Source organism: Python bivittatus, unplaced genomic scaffold (assembly GCF_059951505.1).
Source record: "Python bivittatus isolate LINGU-HERP-01145 unplaced genomic scaffold, Pbiv_v1 ctg000440_np1212, whole genome shotgun sequence".
Classification (NCBI taxonomy): Eukaryota; Metazoa; Chordata; class Lepidosauria; order Squamata; family Pythonidae; genus Python; species Python bivittatus.
In genome coordinates, this window is record NW_028277063.1 from 855,658 (window position 1) to 881,701 (window position 26,044).

Here is a 26,044-nt window from a genome sequence, read left to right on the forward strand (position 1 = left end):
CCGTTCTTGCTTGTGATGCCGAACAATTTTAAACAGAGATAGGAAAGACTCCAGCATCATATCATTTTAATATTAACTTGTCTGCTGGCGGGAGCTTAGCAAACAAATCTTAGAGGCTGGGGTTGCAGTTATCTCAAATCATCCGGTAATTGGTGAAAAGACTGTGGGAGGTTCAGCCTGAGAGCACAGTGTAGATTTCAGCTGAGCCTCTGACATTCCTGCCTCCAAAATCCAGCTGGAGCCTCCTTTGGCATGTGTAGCACAGTCTCTCTCTGGACATCCTTAACTGTCATCTCTGGAAAGCAATCAGGAATTGGAGGTTAGAGAACTGCCACCCACATTGATGAGCACAACCCTTTCCTGTCTGGGGAAGACCAGGAATCCCAGTTGTTGATCTGGTTCTCTTTCTCCTTTTTTGTACCCGTTAGGTTTGGCCAGAAATGAGAATACCATCTGGGCTGGCTTTGGTGGAGGGCAGCCTGGTTCTGCTTTTCATTTACAGCTTGCTTGCCTCAGTTTGCTTTCTCCCTTGCTCTTAGCATTTCTCCTCTCCTCTGTGGGGCGTTAAGAGTGGCTACATCTGGAAGGTGGTAGGCTGGAGAAGACAGGTATATTTTTAAAGGTCTGGCTTCCCTTCACGCTGACTTTTTCTGTTTGTGGAAAGATAAAAAAAGAGGAGAAAGAGAGAGAGTGGGGGGAGAAGGGCGCTTTGTGTGCAATGCTGTGGCTCTTTTGAAAGACCTGAGGACTTGATATTGAAGGGTTATTTCAAATTGGTGACTTCCTGCTTGTGCAGAAATTCTTTGGAGCATTTCTCAGGGACTGAACTAAATTGGCAAAATAGGCCTGGAAATGGAGTAAGGGAAGAGGGATTTGCTCCACGGCCTCAAGGTGGGCTACCTGATCTGCAAGAATCCAGATACTCACCAGGTGGCAGCAAAGAGTTACAGAACATTCTCTTTGTACCATCTAGTGGTGAGGCAGAGTTTTGCAGCTCAGGTGAGATTTGCCTAGTGCAGGGTTTCTTAGGCTCAGCCACTTTAAGATGTGTGGGCTTCAACTCCCAGAATTCCCTCAGCCAGCCTGCCAGATGTTGAAGCCCACACATCTTAAAGTAGCTGAGGTTGAGAAACACTGCCCTAGCGTCATGTTTGCAGCCCAAATGATCAATACAGAGGTAGCTTGCAATTACCGGTCTTCCTTTTGCGTAGCATTAACATTGGTCAGGCAGGTGTATTTGCTAACGTTCTTTCATTTACAATGTATGTTTTCAACATCTAGAGCAAAATTGACTATTGTGGGGAGGCTTTTTGAGCAAATCAAACTAAGAGGAAAAAATGTATTCTTAGAACTGTGTTCGCAGTGTCATAAAAGACTAACATTAAAGGAAGAAGACTTGGAAAACAAGATCATAAGCAAATTAATCTAAACTGCTTCAAAGTCCTCTTTTTTTTTTTTTTTTAACTAACACAAATGGAGACTAACAACACAGAACAACAGCCCGTTGCTACAAATATGTCGCAGAGTTATCATTCTAGTGTAATATAGTATTTCTTTTAGTTCTGCCTCTGGCATGAAAAGTCCCATAGTACTTGATTCTAAATAGAGGCAATATAGTAAATTGCTTGGCTTATAAATAATCCTATGGATTTCAGGCCTAAATGGGGCAATATTTGGACAAGCCCCCCCCCCCGCAATCAGAGTTGGTTCAACCCCATTTTTCCTCCTCGCCACAGGCTACATCCAGAGGTTCCAAAACAGACAATTTAGGAAAATACTCAAATTTGGAGGGCTTGGGCATTTAGGAGAGCTATTGTTCTTCTACTGCTAGGCATCATGCCAACTCTATATGAGACAGTCTCTAGGAGCAATATAGCGTGAAAGTCATTGGTGATCCGTGGCTCTTGGTTCACTGCCTTTCTAATGGCCATTTGGAAAGTCAGCGCATTCCTGGAAGCAGTGGGAGAGGACCAATGCATCCCAGTGAGTCATTTTTACTCCAATAAACCTTTTCCCCTCCCCCTTGGGTATAGTCTCAGGGTCCTTCCTTTTTCTCATATGTGACACATGTGGCCCTTATGGATTCTCTTGAACAAATATTCTTAATCGCCACCTGGGAATCTGGTTTCTCAGCTTTTGTTCATTTGCTTCTTTCACTCATTCCGACTTTCTGTAGTCCCATTTTAAGTGTGCCTTTTATGGTTCTTCCTCCCCAGAACAAATGAGGTTGGCTAGCAAAAACCAGATCTATCTGGTGACGGGAGGCTGTGGTTTCCTGGGAAAACATCTGGTTGAGATGCTTCTCGAACACGAACCCAATCTTGCCCAAGTACGGATCTTTGACTTGCATTTGGATGAAAGTATGAGCGGCTTGGACAGAGGTGAGTTGGCCCTTTCCTTCTATGTGCAGGGAGGTTCTGGTGACCTGGCCATTGGTATGTGCTCACTTGCATTAAAAAGCATTATATCTGAGTTACCAACATCTGTCTGAATAAATGTGCATTTGTGCTTCCAACAAGCTAGAGGGCTCAGAGAGAAAGAGGCCGGCAGGTTTATGAATTGGGCACTGACACTCTATTTATTATTTCTCTGTGTCATCTGTTCATAACAATTATAGATGGCTTATCCCCATCACCCAAAATTTAATAATTCAATAATTTATCTAGTATCCCTTATGCTGACCACTCCCCGATACAAGAGGATCTTCATGTTTCAATATTCCTGGCTTGGGCATGATAATACCATTGGGATAACAGCATTAGAGGGGCCCAAATGTTTATTTTTGCTGTGTGATTTGTTTAGATCCTTTGTTTTTAATGATTTTAGGAAGCAAATGAAATTTGTGAGCTCATAAGACATTTGAACAAAAGCCTGGATCCTTGGAAAACTTTGTCCCCCAAATTGCTGGTGGTTAAATGTTATTTGTCATTATTTGGTAGAGAGGAGAGGTCATCCTTTCTTCTTTCCAAGTTATTATTTGTTTATATTATTAGTTTTATATTTATACTGTTCGTTCTCCCGAAAGAGCCCAGAGCAGAATACAAAAAAGCAAGAACATTAAAGCAATCTTCAGTAAAAATAATTTGATAAAACAATCGGCACTAAATCTATCTGCCATATTCTTTAAAGAATGGAAACCATTGATGGACTATTTGCAAAATGCAGGTGGGGTGAAGCTTACATGGGGATTTGAAGATTAGATTAAAAATGTAATGGGATATGTTTAGACAAAGAATTATTCCTATTTAATGTATTAAAAACTAGCACTTAGGATAGCCTTATTATTTCTAAGACCAGAGATAGATTAGAAGTTATCTATTTTTTTATATCTTTTTTTCTTTTACTTTACCTCACTTTTTCTTTTCCTTATATTTTGTATTTCAAATTTTCTTTTTCATTTCTAACTTTTAAATATGTATCTTTAAAATCTTAATAAAATATTATAAAAAAAATCTATCTGCCATTAAAAAAATCTATAAAAACTGTAAAAATACAGCTATTAAAATAAGATTTACTTTAAAAAGTTGATCTAGTCCTTGAGCAGTTGTTATTCTGTCTTATTATGCCAGATTTTCTTACAGAGCCCTGGATTAAATTGTAAGCTTTTATATAAGCAGAAAATTAAATATTTTTTCCATTGATCTTGGTGATGAGTGTATGTTTTACAGTCTAACAGCCAAAACAATGCTAATTTTCATTAGGTTTTTTGGCTAAAGTCCTGTTTCTTAAATGATGCATGCACCTTCAGATCCAAAGGTCCTCATTTTAAAAAAAAAAAAATACAGCTGGTTTCATTTTTCTCTCTAGCAGAAGCAAGCAGTCTCTTCAAAAATAAGCTTATGAACTACAGTCTGTCTATATGATTTGTAGCTCAAAGACTTAGGAATGCACACTGGCAGTCAATAATATAATTCATTTTTTCCCCCGTTGCCTGACCTTTGAATCACTTTGGCAGAGCAAAAATTGGCACATTGGAGCATATTTTAAAAGAAACCTTTTATTCAGGGAAATAGTAACCCTACTTGGAAAAAATGATGTGGTAAACCAAGCCCCTATTGGCTCACTTGGGCAGATGGGAGCGAGTTCTTTTAGTCTTCAGTGTACGTGTATTTTAATCCCCCCACCCAACTGGTTGCAGTGGGACCAGCCTCAAGTTAACATAGGCAGTTCTCCTGTCCTGAGAAGGGAAGCAGCGGGCTTTGGGTCCAGCACATCCAAAATTGTTCATGATTTCTTGCTAGAATATTCTATTCAGTGCCCTGTTGCCACTAATATATGCTGGCCTTCCCCATAATATTATTTTACTAGGTGGACTTCAATTCCCAGACTTCTTAGCACCAGCCACACAGGCTGGGGAATTCTGGGAGTTCAAGATCCTCCCCTCCTGATAGAGGTCCTCTCTTACTGTGTACAGTTCTGGTTGCCATCTTGGTAGAAAAATGCAGAAGGCGACCAAAACTAGCAACAGGCTTGGACATTTTCCTTATGAGCAAAGGCTAGAATGTTTGGGATCCCTTCGCTTGGAAAAATGACGATGGGGGGAGGACATGTTTGAGGGGGTTAAAATCATGCATGGTGTGGAAAAAATGGACCAGGACTCATTTGGTGAAGCTGGCTGGCAGGAGGTTTAGAACAGCACAATAATTAATCTGCAAAACTCATTACCACAAGACATGGTGATAGCCACAAGCCTGGATAGCTTTAGAAGAGGATTAGAGAAATTCATGGAGGACAGATCTATCAAGGGTTGTTGGTCTTCAAGACTCAGTGTTACCTCAGGTTACAGGTTGAGGGCCGTACGCTTCTAAATAATCAGTTGCAGGGGAACAAGGTTGGGAGAAGAGCAGACCTCGCTCTCCCAGTTGTGAGACCTGAGAAGCATCTGGTTGGCCTCGCTGAGAAACAACATGCTGAACTAAGATGGCCTTGGCCTGAGCCAATGTAACTATTCTAACATTCTTATGGTGGAACAGTATTTCCTGTTCAGAATATGTATGCTTACAACCGTACACGATTTGATTTGTGAATAAAAATAGAGAACCAACATTGGTGTAGTGGTTAGGATGTTGGAGAGACTCAGGGTTCTAGTCTGTGTTCAGCCATGGAAGCTCTGTGGCCTTATCCAGCCCAGGAATGCATCTTCCATAAAACAGCCACCAATATGGCTTGCCTTCATCACTTTACCCCTTGGCAGCCTCAGAGCTGCTGATCAGTTGCTAAAAGCACAATGATATCCTGAAATCAGATACTTCTCTAAAGTATCTAAAGAAAGTTCAGTCACGCAAAGTGCTTTGCCCTACCTGAGACCTCTGGGGTGGAACAAAGAGAAGAAAACAATAGGAAGCCAAGCCAGCTGTGAATATGTGTGTGCGTATGGAAGAAGAGGCAGCGGAGGGTCAGAGGCAAAAAAAACAGAACAAAAAAACCCCCAGATGGTTGTGGTTTGCTCTCAGACACACGCCTGGCCTGCATCCTTCAACCAGATGCTTTCCTGCCAAAATATATTTGGCAAAGTGCAAACAGCCCTCAGTAGCAGGCAGCTCTGTAGAGAGATGATAAACAGGAATTGGGAAGAGGGGAAAATATGGAAAATACAAAAGGCCGGCAAGGACATTATGGGATCAATGCCCGATAGGATTGACTTCAACTGAGATGGTGCCAACTCATACTTTGTCTCCTTCCTCTCCCGATTTTGCTGAAAACCAGCCCTGTTTGGTTTCAGTCCAGGATAAGCAATGCTCAGCCTTGAAAATGTACTTAACTTTGATTCTAGGAAGCGAAGCAAAAAAAATCCATCCACTTTGCATGATCAAAAGAGTTGGATAAAGAAATTATAGGATTATAGGAATGCCACTGAGATCTGTTGGGTCAATACTGAACACTGTAGTATTTAATTTAAATTCTATACTGTAATAGGTCATCATTAGGCACCATCTCCTTCTTTACAAACAGTTGTAAACAATGTGGCCCCCATCCCAGAGGCTGGCGAATGCCAACAAGCTGATCATAGATCCTCTGTTGGGAGAAATTGTGAACTCTGGCTCCCATGTGCATAAAGGAGATCCTAGTAACTATGTGTCATTTCCTTTGGCCGTTGAAGGATGCTTCATACGTGACATTCTTCTCAATGTATCACTGGGCTTCAGTCTGGTCCTTATCATCCCTGGGTTGATAGTTTAATTGGGTGGATGGACCAAAGTTCAAACATGCTTGGAAAGAATGCAGCTCTCAGCCCTTCAAGGTAGGCCAGGTCAGGAAACAGACTTCATAAGTCTGACTGGAACTCTACTTATTAACATCAGCTGTAGTAACACATTCTTGAAAGCCTGGCTGAAATTCTCCTTCCCTCCCTCTTATACCCCAGTGAATGAGGGTGGCGCCAGCCTGAGTGGCTTTCTCGTGCTTCCTCTCTTTCCCAGGCTGAAAGCATATTTTTGTAAATGTCATCTCTGCCTAATTTCTCCAAGGTCATCTCTGTGGTTCTTTACAGCAAGATGGGGTCCTAAACCTTGGGATAGATGGCTTTAGTACCCCAAGTGTCTAAAGGCTTTAGTCTTTCTGAGTTGTTCTTTTGCAAGCAGCCAAGGGGAAGGCTAGAGATTATAAAGCAAATTATAGATAACAAGCGAAAGATGAGATAATGCAATAGAATGAGCGGGGGGGGGGGAGTGGATGTAGAGGAGAGAGAGAGGATGCAAGTCTGTCTGTCTATCTTGCCCTGAGAGATGTTACATACAATCACACAACTGGCCCAGGAGTACTATACAGTGGCCCACCAGAAGTAGGTATGATGGTATGACTGGAAAACTAGGAAAAGACCTGAGGAATTGGGGAACTGGTGTTACTGATGCTGCTCAGCCAAGGATGCCAGTGGAAATAGGACCTGCTAACTATCAGATAGAGACAGATGGAAGAAGGAAAGATCTGCCATGTAGACCTTCTACAGAAGCCTTATGGCAAGAAGGATCCTCTGTTGGTCCAGAGAAAGTCATGCATACAGCTACAAGACCAACTCTCTGAATTTCTGGACAGCCCAAAGAAATCAGTACAGATGTGTTCTCTGCTCAAAACAAGGACATTAAAGTTCTTAGAAGTTTTTTCAACTAAACCAGACCTACATCCATGGCTGAACATAACATAGACTCTGGAGAAGCATGTCCTATCCAGCAAAACACCATATTGAATACCAGAAAGATTACAAGGCGTAGTAGAAAAAGATATCACAAAAATGTTACAGTTAGGGAAATTGAACCCTTGTACAGGTAGTCCTTGACTTATGACCATTTGTTCAGTGACTGTTCAGAATTACGATGGCAGTGAACAAATGGTGGTTACAACCAGTCCTCAGAGTTCTGGCCATCTCAGCACCCCTGCGGTCACATGATCGCAATCTGGGCGCTTGGGAATCAGCTCACACTTATGACAGGTTGCAGCATCCCGTGATCATGTGATCGCCATTTGCAAACTTCCCTGCCAGCTTCCCCAGAAAGTCAGTGGGGAAGCCAGTGGGGAAGGTTGCAAATTGCTGCGGTAAGTGTCCCCAATCTGCACACTCTCCTGCAGCCCCTCTGTGCTTGCACCGCACCAGCCACTCACGCATCCTCACACACCCTCCCGATCCTCGCCATGCCTCCCTCACACACTCACACACCCTCATGCACCCTCCCTGACCCTCACCATACCACCCGTGCACCCTCGCACACCTGCCCGACCCTCCCTTGTACCCTTGTACACCCTCGCCCACCCTCCCCAAGCCTTGCCATGCCTCCCTCGGACCCTCGGACACCCCCTTGTGCCCTCCCCTACCCTACAGCAGCCACTTATCTGCCTGCCGGCCTGCTTGCAAGCCATCTGAGACTTCCAACTTCCTGCTGGCTTCCCCACTGACTTGGTTGTGGAAAGCCAGCAGGAAGTTGCCTCACCTAATGACTGTGGGATTTGGTTAACAACGGCAACCGGGGACTGCAGGGACTGCTGTTGCTAAGCAGTCCAGTCGCACTTTACGACCACATCATTTAGTGACAGAAATTCTGGTCCCAATTGCCGTCATAAGTCGAGGACTACTTGTATAGTCCATGGTCGTCTTCTACTGTTACTTTCAAAATCTGATGAGGAAGGTTTTATGCAGATTTTAGAGAATCAGGTGGCTACATTTGATAGCCATCTCTGCTGAAAATGGACAACCTGTTAGATAGTACTTAACCAGCTTGGATTTGGCAAAAGACTACTGTCATGTTCTGTAAAGATAGCTTTTGTAGCTTAACAAGGGTTCTTCCAGTTTACCTAAATGTTTCTGGTTTACCTGAAACCCCTGCTATCTTCCATGGATAGAGTCTTACCAGGTCGCGGAAGATGGTGTGAAGTGTACGTAGAGGAATAATAGTTTATAAGGCCAGCCGGGAGGAGCATCTACAGAAAGTAGTGACTGGCTTGTTGTTGTTCAGTCGTTAAGTCGTGTCCGACTCTTCGTGACCCCATGAACCATATTGCGCCAGGCCTTCCTGTCCTTCACTGCCTCCCTGAGTTTGCTCAGTTTCATGCTCATTGCTTCAGTGATGCTATCTAACCATCTCATCCTCTGCCGTCCTCTTCTCCTTTTGCCTTCAATCTTTCCCAGCATCAGGGTCTTCTCCAAAGACTCCTCTCTTCGCATTAGGTGACCAAAGTATCTGAGCTTGAGCTTCATTATCGATCCTTCCAATGAGCAATCAGGGTTGATTTCCTTTAAGATTGACTGGTTTGACCTCCTCGCAGTCCAGGGGACTCTCAAGAGTCTTCTCCAGCACCACAGTTCAAAGGCATCAATTCTTCAGTGCTCGGCTTAGGTTTCATTATAAATCCAGCTGTCATTTAGGGTTCATTATAGGATGCTGAAAAGAGAAAGTAGAGGCAATTCGGGGAATACACTCGCCAGAGACAAAAAAAGGAAGTGAGGTCATTCTTAGAGATGGCACATTTCATATTCCATTGTTCAACCAGAGAACATGATCTAGCAGATCTGAACCAAGTAAACTAAGGTGAACAAGGCAATGTCAGGAAGGATTTGAAGATGGAAAAATGGCCTAACTTAACTGGCCATTATCAGATATCATTCCTGTGCCTTTTTGAAATGACCAAGCCATGTAAGCAAAGGGTGCCATAAGCTGGGGACCTTGGGCAACTGCTGTCATCCTCAGTTACTCAATGTTTGTGGGGAAATAAGGCTATTTTTGCCAGTGTCTCTGACCAGGATGCAGCTGTAAATCTCCAGCCTCTCAACTTTTCACAGCTTAACTAGACTAATAGGTTTGAACTCAGCTGAAGTTGCTCAGAAACTGAGCATGGTACAGCCAGCTGAATTCTTATTGCAAACCAGAATGAAGCCCCATTAGATGGGTGATTGCCCTCTCTCAGCATGAGGGTGTAGCACCCTTTTATACCCAGGGCAGTTTAAACCTTTTGCTCATTTCCCCCCCTTCAGTCAACTCTTTGCCCCGAGTTTCCTAGCCTTAAAACTGACCAGTTATGGGCTGTTGACATCACTGGTATCTCTGCCGTGAAAACCCCTGGCTCTCATATATTTCTCACACATTTCCTGCATTGCTGGGACTTGCTATACAAGAAGCATTGTATTCAGACAGCTGTAACTGAAACCAAGTGGGATCTTCTGTCCCTCAGCCTGGAGCCAGCTACAGGAAGGCTGTTCCAATGACATGTAATTAGGGTGTTTCTAGAAATCAGGCTTGGCTTGGGGGCTGCTAAGACAGTACTTCCCAAGACCCCAGCCCCCCCAAAGAGGTGATGTGAATAAAGGGTGGGAAGATATGAGTGTAGCTTCTGCCCATCTGGACTAAAAGAAATGAGCGTGAGGACTTTTCTGATCTCAGGGGAAGGCAGGTGGAGGGAAAACGAAGCAGATCCAGGTTCATGGCTGAAGGCGGGGAACAGATTAGTTTTTCAGGAACAGCCATGGAAACTGTGACAGCTGGTTCTTGGCAGGTGTTCTGCAGCACATTGTCACGGCAGGATTTCCTGGAAGGTTTCCGGACTACGCAGTAGAAGAGAAAGAGTGAATTACTTTCTGAACCTGATAAAGCTGCATAAAATCCGGGGGAGGGGGGAGGTGTCTTTGTCTTCCCGTTCCCCTGGCCGTGACCCACTTAGCCACCTGAAAGAGGATTTCCTTTGATTGATCCCATTGCTACTGTTAAAGCCAGCAGGATAGATCTCATTTCTGCCCTGAAAAATCACCAGTCTTAAGCTAGACTAGCCGTTACTACTACTACTATTTTATTCTGCATATATACTCATCACAGTATCCCATTATTCCTGTTTGGGGTGAACAATGTTATGCAAAGCTCAGAAGAGAATAAGAAGTAGTAAGCAAAATAAATTATAGACAGGAGAGAAAAGGAAATCTAACTCAAACTAGTTTACTCTTCTATCTTCCATTTTACTTTTGTCCTTGCAACCCAACTTATTTCTACCATGCCCATCCACTGCTTCATGCAGTGGCTTATGTTCTTTACATTTCTGTCTCAGCCCTCTGCTTTCTCCTGGTTTCCCCAAGTGACCTTCCTCATAGAACTGTCCCATGCTTGTCTCTTCCGAGGGACAGAAGTTAATCACAGGTTAATCACACAAAGAGTTTTGAGGAGTTTTAATCTACACTCCTTCCTTGTCTCTTTCCAGCTTAAAACGGTGGGTAAGAAAATGTTTAAGTCACTTATCTGTCAGGTGGAGGTAATAACTATATTATCTTGGTATGTCAGAGTTGAGGAAGCTCCCGTAATCCACTGTCTGAAGGCATAGAGTGCAATCAGACTTTAGAAGTCTATTGTAACCAGTCCATTTCCAAGCAAGTCAATTCAGAGAGCTGAAACAAGTATCTCAACCCATATGCGATGATGATTCTCCCACGTACACAATCATAAAACATTTGCCAACACTCAACCCAGTTGTTCTCCATATGTTTCAGATTGGTGGAACCCTGGAAAACTCAGAGTCCTGAGGAATTGTGGTTGCACATCTGGAGGGCACAAGTTGCAGACAACTGTTTAGAACGATAGTTTGGACTGTGCTTATTAATCTTGTTCTTTCCAGGTTGTGTCCAGTTCCATCAGAGTTAGGGCTAAGCTTAGCCTCAGTACTTTTAATTTCCTGATTAGGAGATTCCTCCAAGAGAGGCACGGAGTCCCCCAGTAGTCTTGATACAACTCCCAGGTCAGATTTAGTTACTGTATTGGATGGGAGACAACCATTCCAGCTATAGGATGGACTGAGAAATAATACTAACACTACTAGTAATGATGATGACGATTATTACGAGTAGTGTAATTCTAATTATATTCTGGCCTAAAGCAGTGGCAAGTTACTTCCTCGTTGCTAGGAAAATACACAGACTATACTCATAAAGTTGGCCAACTCAAGGCTGCGTCTGTTAAAATGAAAAGAGAAATTGTCCTGTGTGCCTCGAAACTGTCAAAGCAGCAAAATGGGACTTGTATGATCTTCAAAATAGTTAATTCTGAAACTGTTGAGTCGAATGATTCATAATCCCAAATTCTCTCTTTTTTTTTTAACCCTTATCTTATTTTTAAAGAGCAGCATTTTAAAATCTATTTTGAGGTTTGCTTCATCTGTCAGAAAGCAAAAATAGGAAGTGGGTCACCGTATTTTTAAGTTCTCTGAATTAAACTTAGCCTCACATGACTGCTCTTAGTCCCCTCTTCCACAGTCGATTGATTGAGATAACCTCAAGGTTGTGTTTTGCTAACGTGACCTTGCCATGTCTACAAGGGAAGAGGCAGCAATGCTTCAAATAATTATTTCTTATCTCGTGCAGCTTTGGTAGCAGGTGAATGAAACATAAAAGAATTTGTCCATGGGTGAATTCTTAAGGGACCTTCTTTCTCAGATGCAAAATTCTGCAAAAGTAGCTTTGCTCAGACAGGAATCACAACCAAACTAGATAGGAATCACAACCAGATGAGCTAATTCTACTTTATTGTAAAGCTACATTGGCAGAATCTTGCAAGTGTGAAAGCATAAATCTCTCCCCATCTCCTTTACAGCCTGAGAAACTAGGGAGCCTCTTGCCCCACCCACTATCCATTTGCGGGCTGTGCAGTCTCTTATCTGACCGTTCCCTAGGTGGTATCTCTTGGCCCTGTCTCCCAAGGTCTTTCCCACATACCATTACACTACCATCTCTTTTAAAAGTTGCCAACATTCTTCATCTGAAGTTTGGGGCATCAAATGCAAGCCGTGTTGCAAGATGGGGCTTAAGACAAGCTCTAGATCTAGGAAAGATAGCAACTTGATTAAATATCTTTGCTTCTTTGCTTGTTTATTTCAAATATTTATGCCCCACTTCTTAGCCTGAGTGGCTTACATAGTAAGATAGTCCTTTATTTAAGGTAATGATGTTAGTAGACATAACACAAAAGGAAAAGGAATGGGGAGGGAAGAGGAAACGTTTAGCATTCTGAGACCACAATTGCTCATCTACTTGAGAATAAGTGCTAACTGCTACATACACCCCAGCATGGTGCTTTAGAATTGTACCATGTTGTTGTCCAGGGGTGTAAAATTCTACCATGTTTTTTATGGATGGTGCTGTCTGGAGTTCTCACTGCACAATTCTTGCTTTTTCCCTCCTGTTTTGTATAAGCCAAAGGCAATGCTGTTTTGGGAAGGAAGCACCTGTGATATCACTGTGCTGGGGTCTGTTCCTTCCTCTTGAAGGAGCAGTGTGGTGTCACTTTCAGCTCATGGTGGTTAATGCAAGTTGTGAGTAACCTGTTGCAATCGTTTACATCACTGAGAATATGTGCACACAGGGACCTCGGTAAGGAAGATTGAAATACCATAGGAGGATTGAAGGCTGGGTTTTGCTAATCTACACCATTTTCATTTTCTGGTTTTGTATCCAGTTATTCACAGAAGGTGCCCGCTTTCCCTCCAAGACTCCACAAAGTTATTTGAATTTTTGAGACCTTCAGTTTTCTTGCAAGCAGGAAAAAGGAATGAAGCTTGCATAAACTGATGATCTCCAAACCTTTTTTGATCAGGGTTGACCTTACCCTGAGCAGTAAACTTTTTTTGGTTCCCCCCCAATACGTGTATGTTTCTTTATTTGGAAATTATACAATATACATATACGTATGATGGTACTAATAGATTACATATATTCTAAAACATACCCCACAGATATTTTGTATATCCTGTTATTAATTATGAGTAGAGCTTAATTTCTTTCTCTCTCTCTTTTTTTAGATTAAATAATAAATATAAATAGACAACTTATCTTTTTTTTTTTTACTCTCCAGTAAATCGTCTTCCACTCCCCTTGGGGCGTGTGCCCCCCATTCTGGAGACTGTTGTTCTAAATCCATAGTGACTCCAATGGAAATCCATAGGGAACAGAGTCAGAAATAATCAAGTGAGCTCTCTAAAATCAGCGTTTCTCAACCTCATCGACTTTAAGATGTGTGGCTGGGGGAATTCTGGGAGTTGAAGTCCACACATCTTAAAGCCGATGAGGTTGAGAGAGACTGCTAAAATAGATGATACTGTGAGATCAGTCAGATCCTGAACCCCCTTCAAGCGGTAACAAATCATAGTTTGGAAGCATTCTTAATCATGCCTCCTTCTTTAATAGCCTTCCTCCCCATGTTTTCTTGACATAAGCTTTAATCCTAGCAAGCACTTGCTTTGGCAGGTCAATGCTTTGCTGATGCCGCCACTGTTCTACTTTATTTATTTATTTATTTGTTCATTCATTCATTCATTCATTCATTCATTCAATTTGTATGGCTGCCCATCTCAACAAGCGACTCCGAGCGGCGAACAAAGTTAAAAGTAAAGTTAAAAACGACAATACAAAAATTAAAAGACACGGCCGCCGGCTATTGCTGCCACCATGAACTTTCTGATACTTTAGAATGACTTTTCATGCTCCTCATCCCCCCCCACCCCCAAAGGGGGTGTAAAGAGTAGAAGGGCAGAACAGAAGCTTCTGTGGAGCTCCCAGTATTCTTAGTGGGAAGACACAAGATGCAGAACTGAGTTCTGGCATGCTTTCAGCTTGCCATTTTCAGGCACCATTCCCATGTTCCAAACTCTGCCCCCTTGGAGCTTTTGCCCAGTTCTCCATGTCCTCTTGTTTCTGTTCTGCCCATCTGATCTTGCCTGGGGAAAGGAAGAGGACAAATGCAACAAGGTCTGTTCTATCCCGTTGTTTCTCTCTTGTTGCTGTGTCTTTTTCTCTGCACTGTGGTGCAGGCTTCTGAGCATCCCTTGAAAACCCCATTCACTCCCTCCTTCTCTCTCTTTCTCTTTCTCTCTTTTTGCTCTGGAAAATTAAAGTGACTCTGATCCAGGGAGACATCAGCAACCCAGAGGACGTGAGGGCAGCGGTGAAAGGCGCCCACGTGGTCATTCACACGGCCGGTCTGGTGGACGTCTGGGGCCGAGTCCGGCCTGAGAAGATTATGGCGGTTAACCTGCAAGGTAGGTTTTGGTGGGAAACCTCCAAGGGTCTGGTCAGATTCTCTTTCTACGCAGCCCAAATCAGATCAAGATGTGCCTTCTGGATTTGTGGAATTTGTCTCAGCAAGAAGAGGGTGGCAGGCGATACCAAACGGATTGCTGGGGAAAACTCTTTTCTTGCTGAATCTGCTTGCCTGATGGAGGCTGATGGAATTTGGTAATAATTGCATCCACTCACAACACCCACCCATTTTGTGGAACGGGGCTTTCAACGCAGTGCCTTTTGAGCGCATGAGGAAGATTCTTCTGCACGAAGTAGATGGAAGCAGAGCAAGCTCTTTTTACATTACATTTAATTAAGATTAAGTGCATGTGATTTCCTGTATATTGTGTAATTTGCTCCATCTGTCACACAAAAAATTTATACCTTAGGAGAAACGTCTGGAGAAACTTTGAGATACTTTCAAGGGCTTAGGCCAAGCTTGGTTCTTTTCTTTGATCCCAGTTTTTAAAAAAATAGAGTTTGTTTCCCAGAATGTTTTGGCTTTTGCTAATTTGCCTCTTTCATCTGTGGTCAGCAGGGGCGAGGGATGGTGGGGTTGGCATGAATGAATCATCGTAGCTTTCCTGAGCCATCTGTTTGCAATTTTTCTGAACCCAGAATACACTTGTCTGTTTAGCACTCGGCTAGGAAAGGAGATCTTTGCTTCAGGATCCTGAATTAGAGCAATAGGAATTAGGGTACTTTCTATATGCTTGATAGCACTCTTAAAGTCTACAGGTAAATCAATCAGTCAGTCAGTCAAAATATTTAGCCTATCTGGTTGCCAAAGCTCCCTGAGGGGTTTATAATAAAACCTATCAAATGATACAATTTGAATATAAACATATATACAACAAAATCAAATAAAACACAAAATGAAAACTAGGCGGCAGCAAAGTATTCAACATCTAAAATAATATGAATTCAAATACAATTAAAAGGCACTTAAAAAGCCTGGAAAATAGAAAAGTCTTCAGCTGGTGCCAAAATAGGCCCCTCTCATACATTTCAGCCACCGCAGAAAAGGCTGTCTCCCCTTTTGATCTTTCAGGAGGCGGTAGGTGAATCATGTAAAAACCATGTTAGAACATGAAGTCATCCAATGAAATTGAATCCTGGAAGAATGGAGACAAAAGGAAGTTTTTGGGTTTTTTTACACAACGTGGAATTCAGCTTTGGAATTTGTTACTTTGAAATGCAGTGCTGGCTACCGGCTAGGCTAGCTTGCAAAGAGGGTGAAAGAAAGAAAGAAAGAAAGAAAGAAAGAAAGAAAGAAAGAAAGAAAGAAAGAAAGAAAGAAAGAAAGAAAGAAAGAAAGAAAGAAAGGATGTTTATTTTCATCCCGCCTTTATTATTTTTATAAATAACTCAAGGCGGTGAACATTCCTAATACTCCTTCCTCCTCCTATTTTCCGCACCACAACAAACCTGTGAGGTGGGTTGGGCTGAGAGGGAGTGACTGGCCCAAAGTCGCCCAACTGGCTTTCATGCCTAAGGCAGGACTAGAATTCACAGTCTCCTGGTTTCTAGGCCAGCACCTTCACCACTAGACCAAACTGGTTGGGCCAATTCATGGAAGTCCTGGGCATCAATGGCTCTTAAGCCTTGAGGGAAGTGGGGCTGCCTCTGACGGCCATCAGCTGGGAGACCTTGTGCAGTTGGGTGAGCCCTGAGAGAACAGACTGCTGGATTAAATGGGCCAGGGGTACGATCCAGTGGGGCATTGCTTATGTTCTTACGCTCTTAAAAGCTTTTGGTCCCACTAAGAGAAGGATTGGCTTCTTAAAAAGGGTTTCATGGGAACGGCCCTACACCTTACACTGATTTTCGTGCATGTGATATTAGGCAAGGAAACTGAGGACTGTTCACATGAAATAACTCCTTTTGCCTGCTTTTAAAATAGTTTTTCGATGATGATGACGACGACGACGATAGCGTGAGATTTATTCCACGTAGAACGGAATAAACAACCAGAACTACTCAGTGAATGAGATGGGAAAGGAAAATGAGATGATTGGAATGAAAGCTGTCGATGTTGTTTGTGCAACAAATACCAATCAACTTTTCCAAGAACAAAACATTTATATCTCTGGCTGAAAAGGCCTGGAAGAGCTGTAGTTCATAACTTGCTTAACTGGTTTGTGAGAACCGGGGCGGGGGGGCAGGGGGAGTCTTCTTCAGTCCCCTGGATGCCAGATGGGGTTGGGGAAGCTCCTCTTGGAGGCTTGAGCTGGAGAGCTGGTGAAAGTTTGGTAGATGAGACGGGGACAAGCTTTGGGTCCAGCTCCCCCCCACCAAAAAATGTCCATTGAGATTGTAATTCCTGTTCCAAACTGGTACGTGGGGTGTGATCGTATCAGTGATATTCAGTATCGATACGAATACTGAAGGATAGGATAGGATACAATGGAATTTCACCTTTAGAATTTATATTTGAAGTGTCTCTTCTAGTTTTCCTTGGCTCCCTGCCTGTGTTATTTTACTTGATTTGATTCTGGACTCCACCCTGGCCTTGAGGAAATTTGCTCAGCTCTTAGTCGGGTGCCCCAGCTGGAATGGCACGTGCTTGTGCCCTCACCTTTGCCGTGTGCCCAATCTCCAACGATTCCCTTTGTATCCTTGCCTATTTCCTGGCCTTCCTGGAGTTCATTTGGTTCGGCTCCAGAGGCCCAAAGGGACAATCCCTCTGGATATTTGGGAGGAAAAAAACATTTTGCTTTTCAAGATCTTGTCCAGGATGAGCCAGGGGCAAGAATCACAAGATCTCTGCGTGAGGCATCTTCGTATTTTTGTTTGCATGGTTGATGTCCCCGGGTGGATCAGACAACCAGCGGAGAAGATGATCCAAGAGGGTTTTTGTTCTCTTCCATCAGACTTTTGCTTTAACCGCCTTTTAAAAAACTTGCTTTTAGGCTTGAACCAACCAGCAGGCTCAGGGGTCAGGATGACAAACAGGACTGGTGCCTATTCGAGCTCAGCAGGATCAATCTGATATCACTCCTCCTCATTCCAGAAAACAATTATTTTCAGAAGCACAGTCTGTTGTGATCCAGAACAGCGAGGTCTTTAGAGGGGATCTGCCCAGTCTGGTTCCTCTGCTGTTTTATTTATTATATTTTAAAGAGACACTTTTTTTTGTTTTTACAACAACCCTGTGAGGTAGGGTCGTCTGGGCTGTGGTCATTCAATCCCTTTGCCATTCAGGGTGAATTTACATTTGGCTTTCCCTGAGTCCTGGTTTTAAATCTCAGCAACTCCCTTGTTCTAATCCACTGGTTTTAAAGGTTCTTGGAATTCTGGGAGTTGAAGTCCACACAATTTGAAGTGCAGCAGTAGAGAAACGCTGCCCAAAAGCAGCGTTTCTTAAAGTGTGGTCCGAGGCCCTCTGGGACCCTCTCAGGGGTCCACAAAATCAAATTTGCCGGCCTCTGTTGAAAAATAATTCAACATTAAAGTCCTATCAAGCAGTCATGAGAAACAGCAGCAGCGGCAAATGCATCAATTTTCATTTCTAATACTCCTGATAATGTCTCCCTTGAATTGTTAATGATTTACATTCAAGGCAGCTCTGCTCAAAAACGTTCTCCAGAACAAATAACAAATGAATGCAGAGTGTCAGCAATCCTGCGCTGAGAGTTGACTTTTGACACGCGCTTGATCTGTAAGCCTGCAAGTTCTGTTTCAAAATGCTAAATATTTTTGGCCAGGCCAAGATTGTTTAAATAGCAAAATCATGTAATAGTTTGTATTACAATCCCGTAAAATCCTCCTCCTCTGGATTAATCTATTGCAAACAAACGGAGACTTTCATTTGCAAGCTAGAGAAAGGAGAGCCCCTCAGATCCTCCAGCGATTGACACCTGTCATTCTTGCGGGGTTTTTTATGAAAGGAAGCTCACCTAGAACTCAGTCGTTCTGATGGTTCCATCGCTGCTTCCTTGAAAAACCTGATGTTTGTCTCACCACCCCTTCCCTCTGCCAATCCATAGATCTGTGTTTCTCAACTTTGGCAACTTGAAGATGTGTGGACTTCAACTCCCAGAATTCCCCAGCCAGCCATGCGGGCTGGAGAATTCTGGGAGTTGAAGTCCATACATCTTCAAGTTGCTAAGGTTGAGAAACACTGCCACAGACGCTAGAAAGAGTGTGGGGTCTCCTGGGTGCTGCAACCTCTGTTGGCTGCCTTCTCATGACACCCTGAACCATAAACCAGCCAACCACTCTAGCTGTGACCTGCAAACCCAACTGGTATGGCTGGTTTATGGTCACAGCACCCAGGACCCACACCAGTTTTCTCTGACACTGACAATTTGCTTGTGGGAACCCAGTACATAAATTAGACTGAGCAGACCAAGGTCCAGTCTCTTGGTATATTACAATGCTATCCTTGCATTGACTAAGATAGTTTTTTCAAAATGATTCTAGTCAAAAGAATGTACTGAAATAGCATACAGTGATGCCCACAGAATTAGTAGTTTGGAGGAGGAAAAAGACCTAAAAAAAGATAACTGACCTAAGACATAAATGATCAGTTTAACATGGGATATGTTTTTCCCTGAAAGAGCAGGATCAGGGCTAGAATGAGAAGGGATTATACGAACTCCTGGCAGCTTTTCTCATTCACTGGCTGTGCAATCTGACCACGTCCTATTATTATCTCTCTTCTCCCTTCAGCTTCTGGGGGTTAGGCTGGATCAGGTTATCATTATGTTGCCAAATTGGAAAGGCAGCTGTTGTTTTCTGCAACCGAACTCACCATGGATATGTGTCATGGGGTGAATACAGCCTCTCTGCCCCACAGCTCTACCCAAAGGGCCTTCTGGAAGTCCTACGTTCAGGCTTCTTGTGGGCTGTGAACTTGGGAAATGTGTTTTGCCACTATACCCTTCCCAAATCTTTTCCTGTTACCATTCACATCTGCAGTCCAGGAAGACCCACGGCCCATCAGATAGCTTGCACCTCGCTGTGCGGTTGTGGTATTTCATGCAACAAAAGGGGGAAATTCTCATGCTGACCCTGCTGTCCTTCCAGGCAGCCCTGAAGGCCTGTCTCTTGCCCCAGGCCCTGGGCTATGGCGGGGCATGCACCCACTCTCAGGGAGCGCATATCTTGAATTATAGTAACACGTCTTCCAGCTAGCTGAATCATTCGTAAGCAATGTCCAGTACAAGCCAAAATGGCTTCATTTGCAAAGAAAGCCTACTTGAGCAAGGCCAAGGTTGTCCTGGCTTTTACAAAGTAACTTTGACTTTCCCCAATTATTTCTTTTCAGGATCTCTGCTGCAAAGGAGGAGTCATGCAATTATAGATTGTGTGATCCTGCAGAGCAGGCAGCGTCGTTCTTTTGATAAAGCTTGCAAACTGGTTCTGCCTTATTTTCGCCTTGCTTTGCAAATCATGTTTAATATTCCTTGTGGAAACTCACATGCACGTGTGGGCATAATTGTGTTCAGTCACGAAAGGCCGTACATGTTTATTTGCACCCTTTTTTGCATTGCAACTTTCGGAGATGTGCAGAAGCGAGAGGCCCTCATTGCCTCTGGGTTCACGTGGGAATATGAGGCGCAAAAGCGATTGGTTCCTACAGAATGAAAGCCCCACAGATTCCATGCCCCCCTTTTCAGTCCTGGCATTTCCAGCATGTGAGGACTGTTGCTGACTGCCATGTCTTGCATCGTTTCTTCTCTGCCTCAACTTGTCCCCTGCTCCTTCCCTCTTTTGCTATAGGAACCAAGAACGTAATCGAGGCCTGTGTCACGCAAGGAACCCAATACCTGATTTACACCAGTAGCATGGAGGTGGTGGGACCGAACATAAAAGGCCACCCTTTCTACAGGTATGGGCTCCTTTGATTTCCAAAAAATGATGATGATGATGTTGTGCTCCATCAGGCCAGGAAGCAAGCTGGGGAGTTTTTCTGCAATTGCTGTTGAACTTTCTTCCCCTTGGGTTGCCCAAAACACCAATGAATATGTGGGAGGGAGGGAGGGAGGGAGGGAGGGAGGGAGGAAGGAAGGAAGGAAGGAAGGAAGGAAGGAAGGAAGGAAGGAAGGAAGGAAGGAAGGAAGGAAGGAAGGAAGGAAGGAAGGAAGGAAGGAAGGATGGATGGATTTCTGATCCTCCCTGCCAGCTTTCCGCTACCAAAGTCAGTGGGGAAGCTGGCAGCAAGTCGCAAGTGGTCAAACTCCCAGTGCTTTTTTGCCCTTGGCCATTCTGTTTCTCTGTTTAGGTAAGGCAGTGTTGTCCAAACTTGGCCACTTGAAGATGAGTGGACTTCAACTTCCAGAATTCCCCAGCCAGCATGGCTGGCTGGGGAATTCTGGGAGTTGAAGTCCACACATCTTCAAGTGGCCAAGTTTGGACAACACTGAGGTAAGGAAATATCACTGACACAGTGACCCGACAGGTCACGGGTTGCCTGGTTTTTAATAAAAGTGAACACCTAAAGAGTTAACCGAGTGTCAGTGCTGGCTGTAGATAACAGGGAGTTCCCCTGGTTTAGGCCAGACCCACATGTTTTGGCCCACTCAAGGGTTTCCCTGGGGTTCCCCCTAGCAATGCCATGACAACAGTGATACACAGTTACTAACAGTAACCATGGAGACGGGGCAGGATTTTTAAAGGCATAGCGCGCTCTATGGGTGTGGGCCAGTGTTCTGGCTCTGCTCTGCGCTCTCTCTTCTAAAAAGTGAGGAAACCTGACTCTTGTTCATGTTTAGAAGCTGAGTCACTTCAAGGCTTGCAAATATGAAAATTTGTCAGTGCGGTTTATTTCACCCAAGCCAAGGAGAGAGAGAGAGAGAGAGAGAGAGAAACCCCCCAAACAAAAACAACTTCATGTACTTAATGTACTTAATAAGAAAGAATGGTACCATTTAAAATGCACGAGGGTCGTATCTTTGCATACATCCCCCCCTTCCGGCTAGGGTGAGTCACTGTCTTCTTGAGAAAGAAGAAGAAAACTGCCTTTGATGTTTACTTTTCTCTTTTCATCTTTTTAAAAAGAAACTGTCCCGGAACGAGAGCGTGAATCAAAACTGAAGGTTGCGACTGGGATGTGGAAATGATAAAATAATCAGATGCGATGTGCTTGTTCCTTTAATGGATGCATAGAGGAAAAACCTATTAGATACAACCCTTTCCATCATGGGGGGGGGGGGCCTCGGGAAGCAACAGGTCCCCCCCCCCCCCGGTTTTCTTCCCCATATCATTTGATGGTTCAGGAGCTTTGTCCTGTCCTATGTAATGCAGGGTACAGGAGCCACAACTGCATTGGATGTAATTGTACAGCGCTGAAGTGCATTAAGATACATAACTTTGCTAACTGTAATCTGGTGAACCGCTCTTGGTTTCTCTTCTAGCCTGTTGGAAGCGCAGAGTTTTGATTGCCTGGGATGTTTTCTTCCTTGCTTGCAGGGGCAACGAGGACACGGAATACGAGGCCATCCATCACCATCCTTACCCACTTAGCAAAGCCAAGGCTGAGCAGCTAGTCCTCGAAGCCAACGGGCGACTGGTAAGCTAGATCTCAAGAGAAGAGTCAGAACGTCTTCTAGGTCAGCCATGCAATGCCTCTGCTGGGTTTTTAACATCTCATTTAAAACCCTGCCTGTCCCTTTGTCTGGAGCAGTTTCCTTGAAACTGGTGCTCTTTAAAAAATCCAGGCAGTGTGTGCTGGCTGTGGATTATGGGCATTACAGGTCAAGATACCTGCAGGGAGCAGGGCTGGAGAAGGCTGCTTGAAGGAGCTGAGCTTCCATTGCCATCCCCATGTCGTTTTTCCAGTCGTTCTGTGGGCTTTGAACCCTGGACTCCTGGATCCAGTGCTGTAGTCTTTATTAAGAGAGCCGGTGGGATATCGTGGGGAAGGAAGGCCCGGGTTCAGCTCCATCCTCAATGATGGAAGTTCACTGGGTGACCTTGGGGCACCTCTCGGCCCAGCCTACCTCACTGAGTTGTCCGTGGAGTCTGACTGGGGAAGCCCAGGTTTGAGTCCACCTTCAGCCATGGAAGTTCACAGGAGAAGTGACTTTGGGCCAGGTGGTACTCTATGTTGGCCCAACCTACCTCACAGGCATGTTGTTAAAGGAAGCAGGGAGGAGAGACGGCTAGATCCCTTGCCTTAATCTCCAAGGAAATTTGGGATAAAAATCTGGCAGACCAACAACTGAATAAAGACTCTGCCACCTGCTTCTAACTTGTCTTGATGGTCCACCCACAAGATGCTCAGATGTGCCAGTCAGCCACTGGGGAAGGTAGCAAATCTCTCTTTCCTGCAGATGCCAGACGGGAAGCGGCTGGTCACTTGCGCCCTTCGTCCAACAGGCATCTATGGGGAGAACCATCTGCTGATGAAGGAGTTTTATGAGCAAGGGCTGGTGACAAAGAAGTTCATGATCCGGGCCATCCCAGCCTCCACTGAGCATGGCAGGGTCTATGTGGGTAAGTCGTGGTTCTGCTTGGTGCATTCCAGACCCACCTTTTTTGATTCAGATACTTTTACTCTTCTTGTGCATGTGTGTGCACATGCACACTTCTTTATATCAGGTCCTGAACCTCTTCAGAACCGTTGACACGAGCGTCCCCACCCTTGGCAGTCAAGCCCCTGTCTCTGCATTACCATTTTGGTTATTCCCATTACCAGATTTCTTGAATGTAAATTCCAGACCCAAGAAATAAGCCTGATGTGAATTCATAGGAATTTGAAATATTGTTCAGGGCGGGTTCTCAAAGTTCAGGGTACCATGGGTCCTTGAAAACAAATGAATTTGTGCAAACTTCCCCCTCCCTGTGAATAGAAGCAATGTTTTCATTGGGTTGGGTGAGAAACAAATACACCCCTAATACGTCTCACAACGTTTCTCAAACTTTCCAAGACCGCAGCCACCCTCTGCAGTCTTGGAAAGTTTGTAAAATGAAAAGAGAAGGCACAACATCTGCAGCAAGTCTTGACACTGTTTGCACTTTGCCTGGGCGAGCCTGATCAGATTGTTTTTTTAAAAAAAAAATGTATCAGCCCCACAAGTTACTTATGACTCCCTTGGGGATCCTGACACGCGACTTGAAAACCCCTGTTGTAAGAAAGATTTTTTTAAGAAAACCACTTGTTTAGCTGCGGGATTTGTTTGCTAATCTGTGCTGCAGGATGAGTAAGAGTAATGCCTATCCCCTTCCCAAAAATCCCCCCCCAACTATAAGCTGGGAAATAAACACACACGTGTGCATAGACACACACACACACACACACACCCTGTTACAGTGTATCGTGTTTTAATTTACAGAATGTACAAAGCACTGTTTTCACAAACAAATTTGAGATCTTACCCACACTGTGTTGGCTTGAGTAAACAAGGCTGCTTTATTTTGCCCCCTTCTGATCTCTGTATTTTCCCCAAAGCAGTGTCAGCTGGAAACATCCCTCTCCTTGACTGTATCTTTTTTCTCTCTCTCCTTCCTTGCCCCTTCCCCTTGGATGAATGCCACCGTAGGCAACGTAGCTTGGATGCATCTGCTGGTGGCTCAGAAGATCCAGGAGGACTCCTCGACCATCGGGAGCCAAGTTTATTTCTGCTACGATGACTCTCCATACAAGAGCTACGAGGACTTCAACATGGAGTTCTTGAGGCCCTGTGGCTTTCGCCTCTTCGGCTCCCGTCCCGTGCTGCCTTTCCTTCTCCTGCAGTTCATTGCTCTGATCAACAGTCTCCTGCAGTGGCTCCTGAAGCCCTTCTGCGTGTATGCCCCGCTCCTCAACCCCTACACCCTGGTGATCAGCAGCACCACCTTCACTGTTCAGACCGACAAGGCCCTGCGGCACTTTGGCTACAAGCCCTACTTCACCTGGGAAGAGAGCCGGAATCGCACGGTCAGGTGGCTTCAGGAGATCAGAGCAGAGAGACAGGCGGGGAAATAGGCCCTGGCAGGACAGGAAAACCTGATTGGAGCAATGCTGTGGAGGGAATCCCTGTTTGGGGCAGGAAAGCCACTGGATGACAGATATGCCAAACTCAGGACATTTGTGATATTAAGCTATGGCACTATTTTGACTGGTTTGGGATGGTCCGGTTAGGGATATATAAAGGACCTACCCTTGCGCTCTACAGAAAGCAGATGGTCTTTGGCAGCAGGCCTACAGATTCACAGATGTGCGTCAAGAGGGATGGGAAGGAATGGGTGGACCCCCTGTTTTCCATGCACAAATGCCATTACCAAAGAAATATGTTTTAGATTTTGGCTGAATGCATCACTGCATCATTCTCGGCTCAGCAAGTACTTTTTTCCTGCAAAAGTTCCAAACTGTCACACATTCCAGATCAATTTCTTGCTCCTATCCCAGTGTATTTTTCCATTTGCCTTCACTGTGTTGATTTAGCCCGCTCCAAAGGGGTAGGGAAAGGTCACCTGGCATCATTCCTTCCCCTTGGAAGGCGGATTGTTGTTCCATTCCACATCCCTTACAGACCAGTTCCATGTTTTTCTTCCTACCTCAGTCACCTCTATAGTGCAATAAGGATCGAGGTCCAAGTTTTAATATAATCTCACCAGTTATCAATTATCTGATTATGCAGATAGACTTTGCTTAGCACAATAAAAGTTTGACCATAACGATGAAAGGAGATTAAGATGCTACCGTATAATTTTCTAGCCAGAATTATCTTGCAGGAATTGTGCAATAGAAATATATGACTGGAAAGCCTTCCTTGTGGCAAATGATTAAGTTAAATGAGCAAATAAATAAATATATTTTATTCTCACCACAGCTAAAGTTGACTTTTTTGACATCTGGGAGAAGTTTAACATCTAAAGAAGGGGTATATCAAGGGACATCAAGGGATATCAGGATCAAGGGACAGAGCCTAAAGGGACATATCTGAGTGGTACATGGTGGAAACAGTGGATGATGGAGTTAGTGGCCTTGAGTAGAATCTGATGGCTTAGGCTCTTCACCTTGATGTTTACTTACTCTGTTGAAGTTTGGGTGCTATGAAGGTTTTTTAACCATGTATATCATCTACAATTATCTTTAGCTTTCTTCCATAGCACTGAATTTCTCTGGGTTTTTGGTTTCTATCAATCAAGGAAGCTACATGTTTCATTTCCATGGAAATATGTTCAAAAAACAGCGCGGCGACCACAGTATTGTTCATCTTCTCATCCTGCATCCCTTAAGAGAGCCCTGGGTGAAACCTCAAATTAGCTCAGGTTGCTCCCAGGTGTTGAACACAGCAGCTGCTCCCCTCCCCAGTCCCTTAAGACTCTGAACCATGGTTTGTTGTGGACTGTGGTTTGATTAAATAAGCATAATTTGTTAAACTATGGTCTGACTGAATTCACCTATGAGTCATGTCAGCTGCATTTGCACAGCTTCTGAAGGAGCTCCAATAAAGCACACGAACTCCACACAATGGCTTTGCTGATGATTGATCCTAGCCATTATCTAAATACAGGCTCCAGATTGTAAATAAGTCCCCTAATTTCTTTCTCCTTTTAAAGCAAGTTGCCTGATACAGAGTTCTAGAGCACTTACAT

At 44.1% G+C, this 26,044-nt stretch overlaps 1 protein-coding gene across 1 annotated transcript; it reads left to right on the forward strand.

Annotated features, from left to right (window-relative positions):
- The first annotated feature begins 229 nt into the window (after positions 1-229).
- Positions 230-25,274, forward strand: HSD3B7 (hydroxy-delta-5-steroid dehydrogenase, 3 beta- and steroid delta-isomerase 7). Its single transcript, XM_088142570.1, has 7 exons — positions 230-319; positions 2,217-2,381; positions 14,350-14,493; positions 20,243-20,351; positions 21,932-22,031; positions 22,795-22,957; positions 24,004-25,274. Exons 1-7 carry the CDS (start codon positions 253-255, stop codon positions 24,426-24,428), a joined length of 1,173 nt encoding a protein of 390 aa, XP_087998696.1. The 5' UTR covers positions 230-252; the 3' UTR covers positions 24,429-25,274.
- The last annotated feature ends 770 nt before the right edge of the window (positions 25,275-26,044 follow it).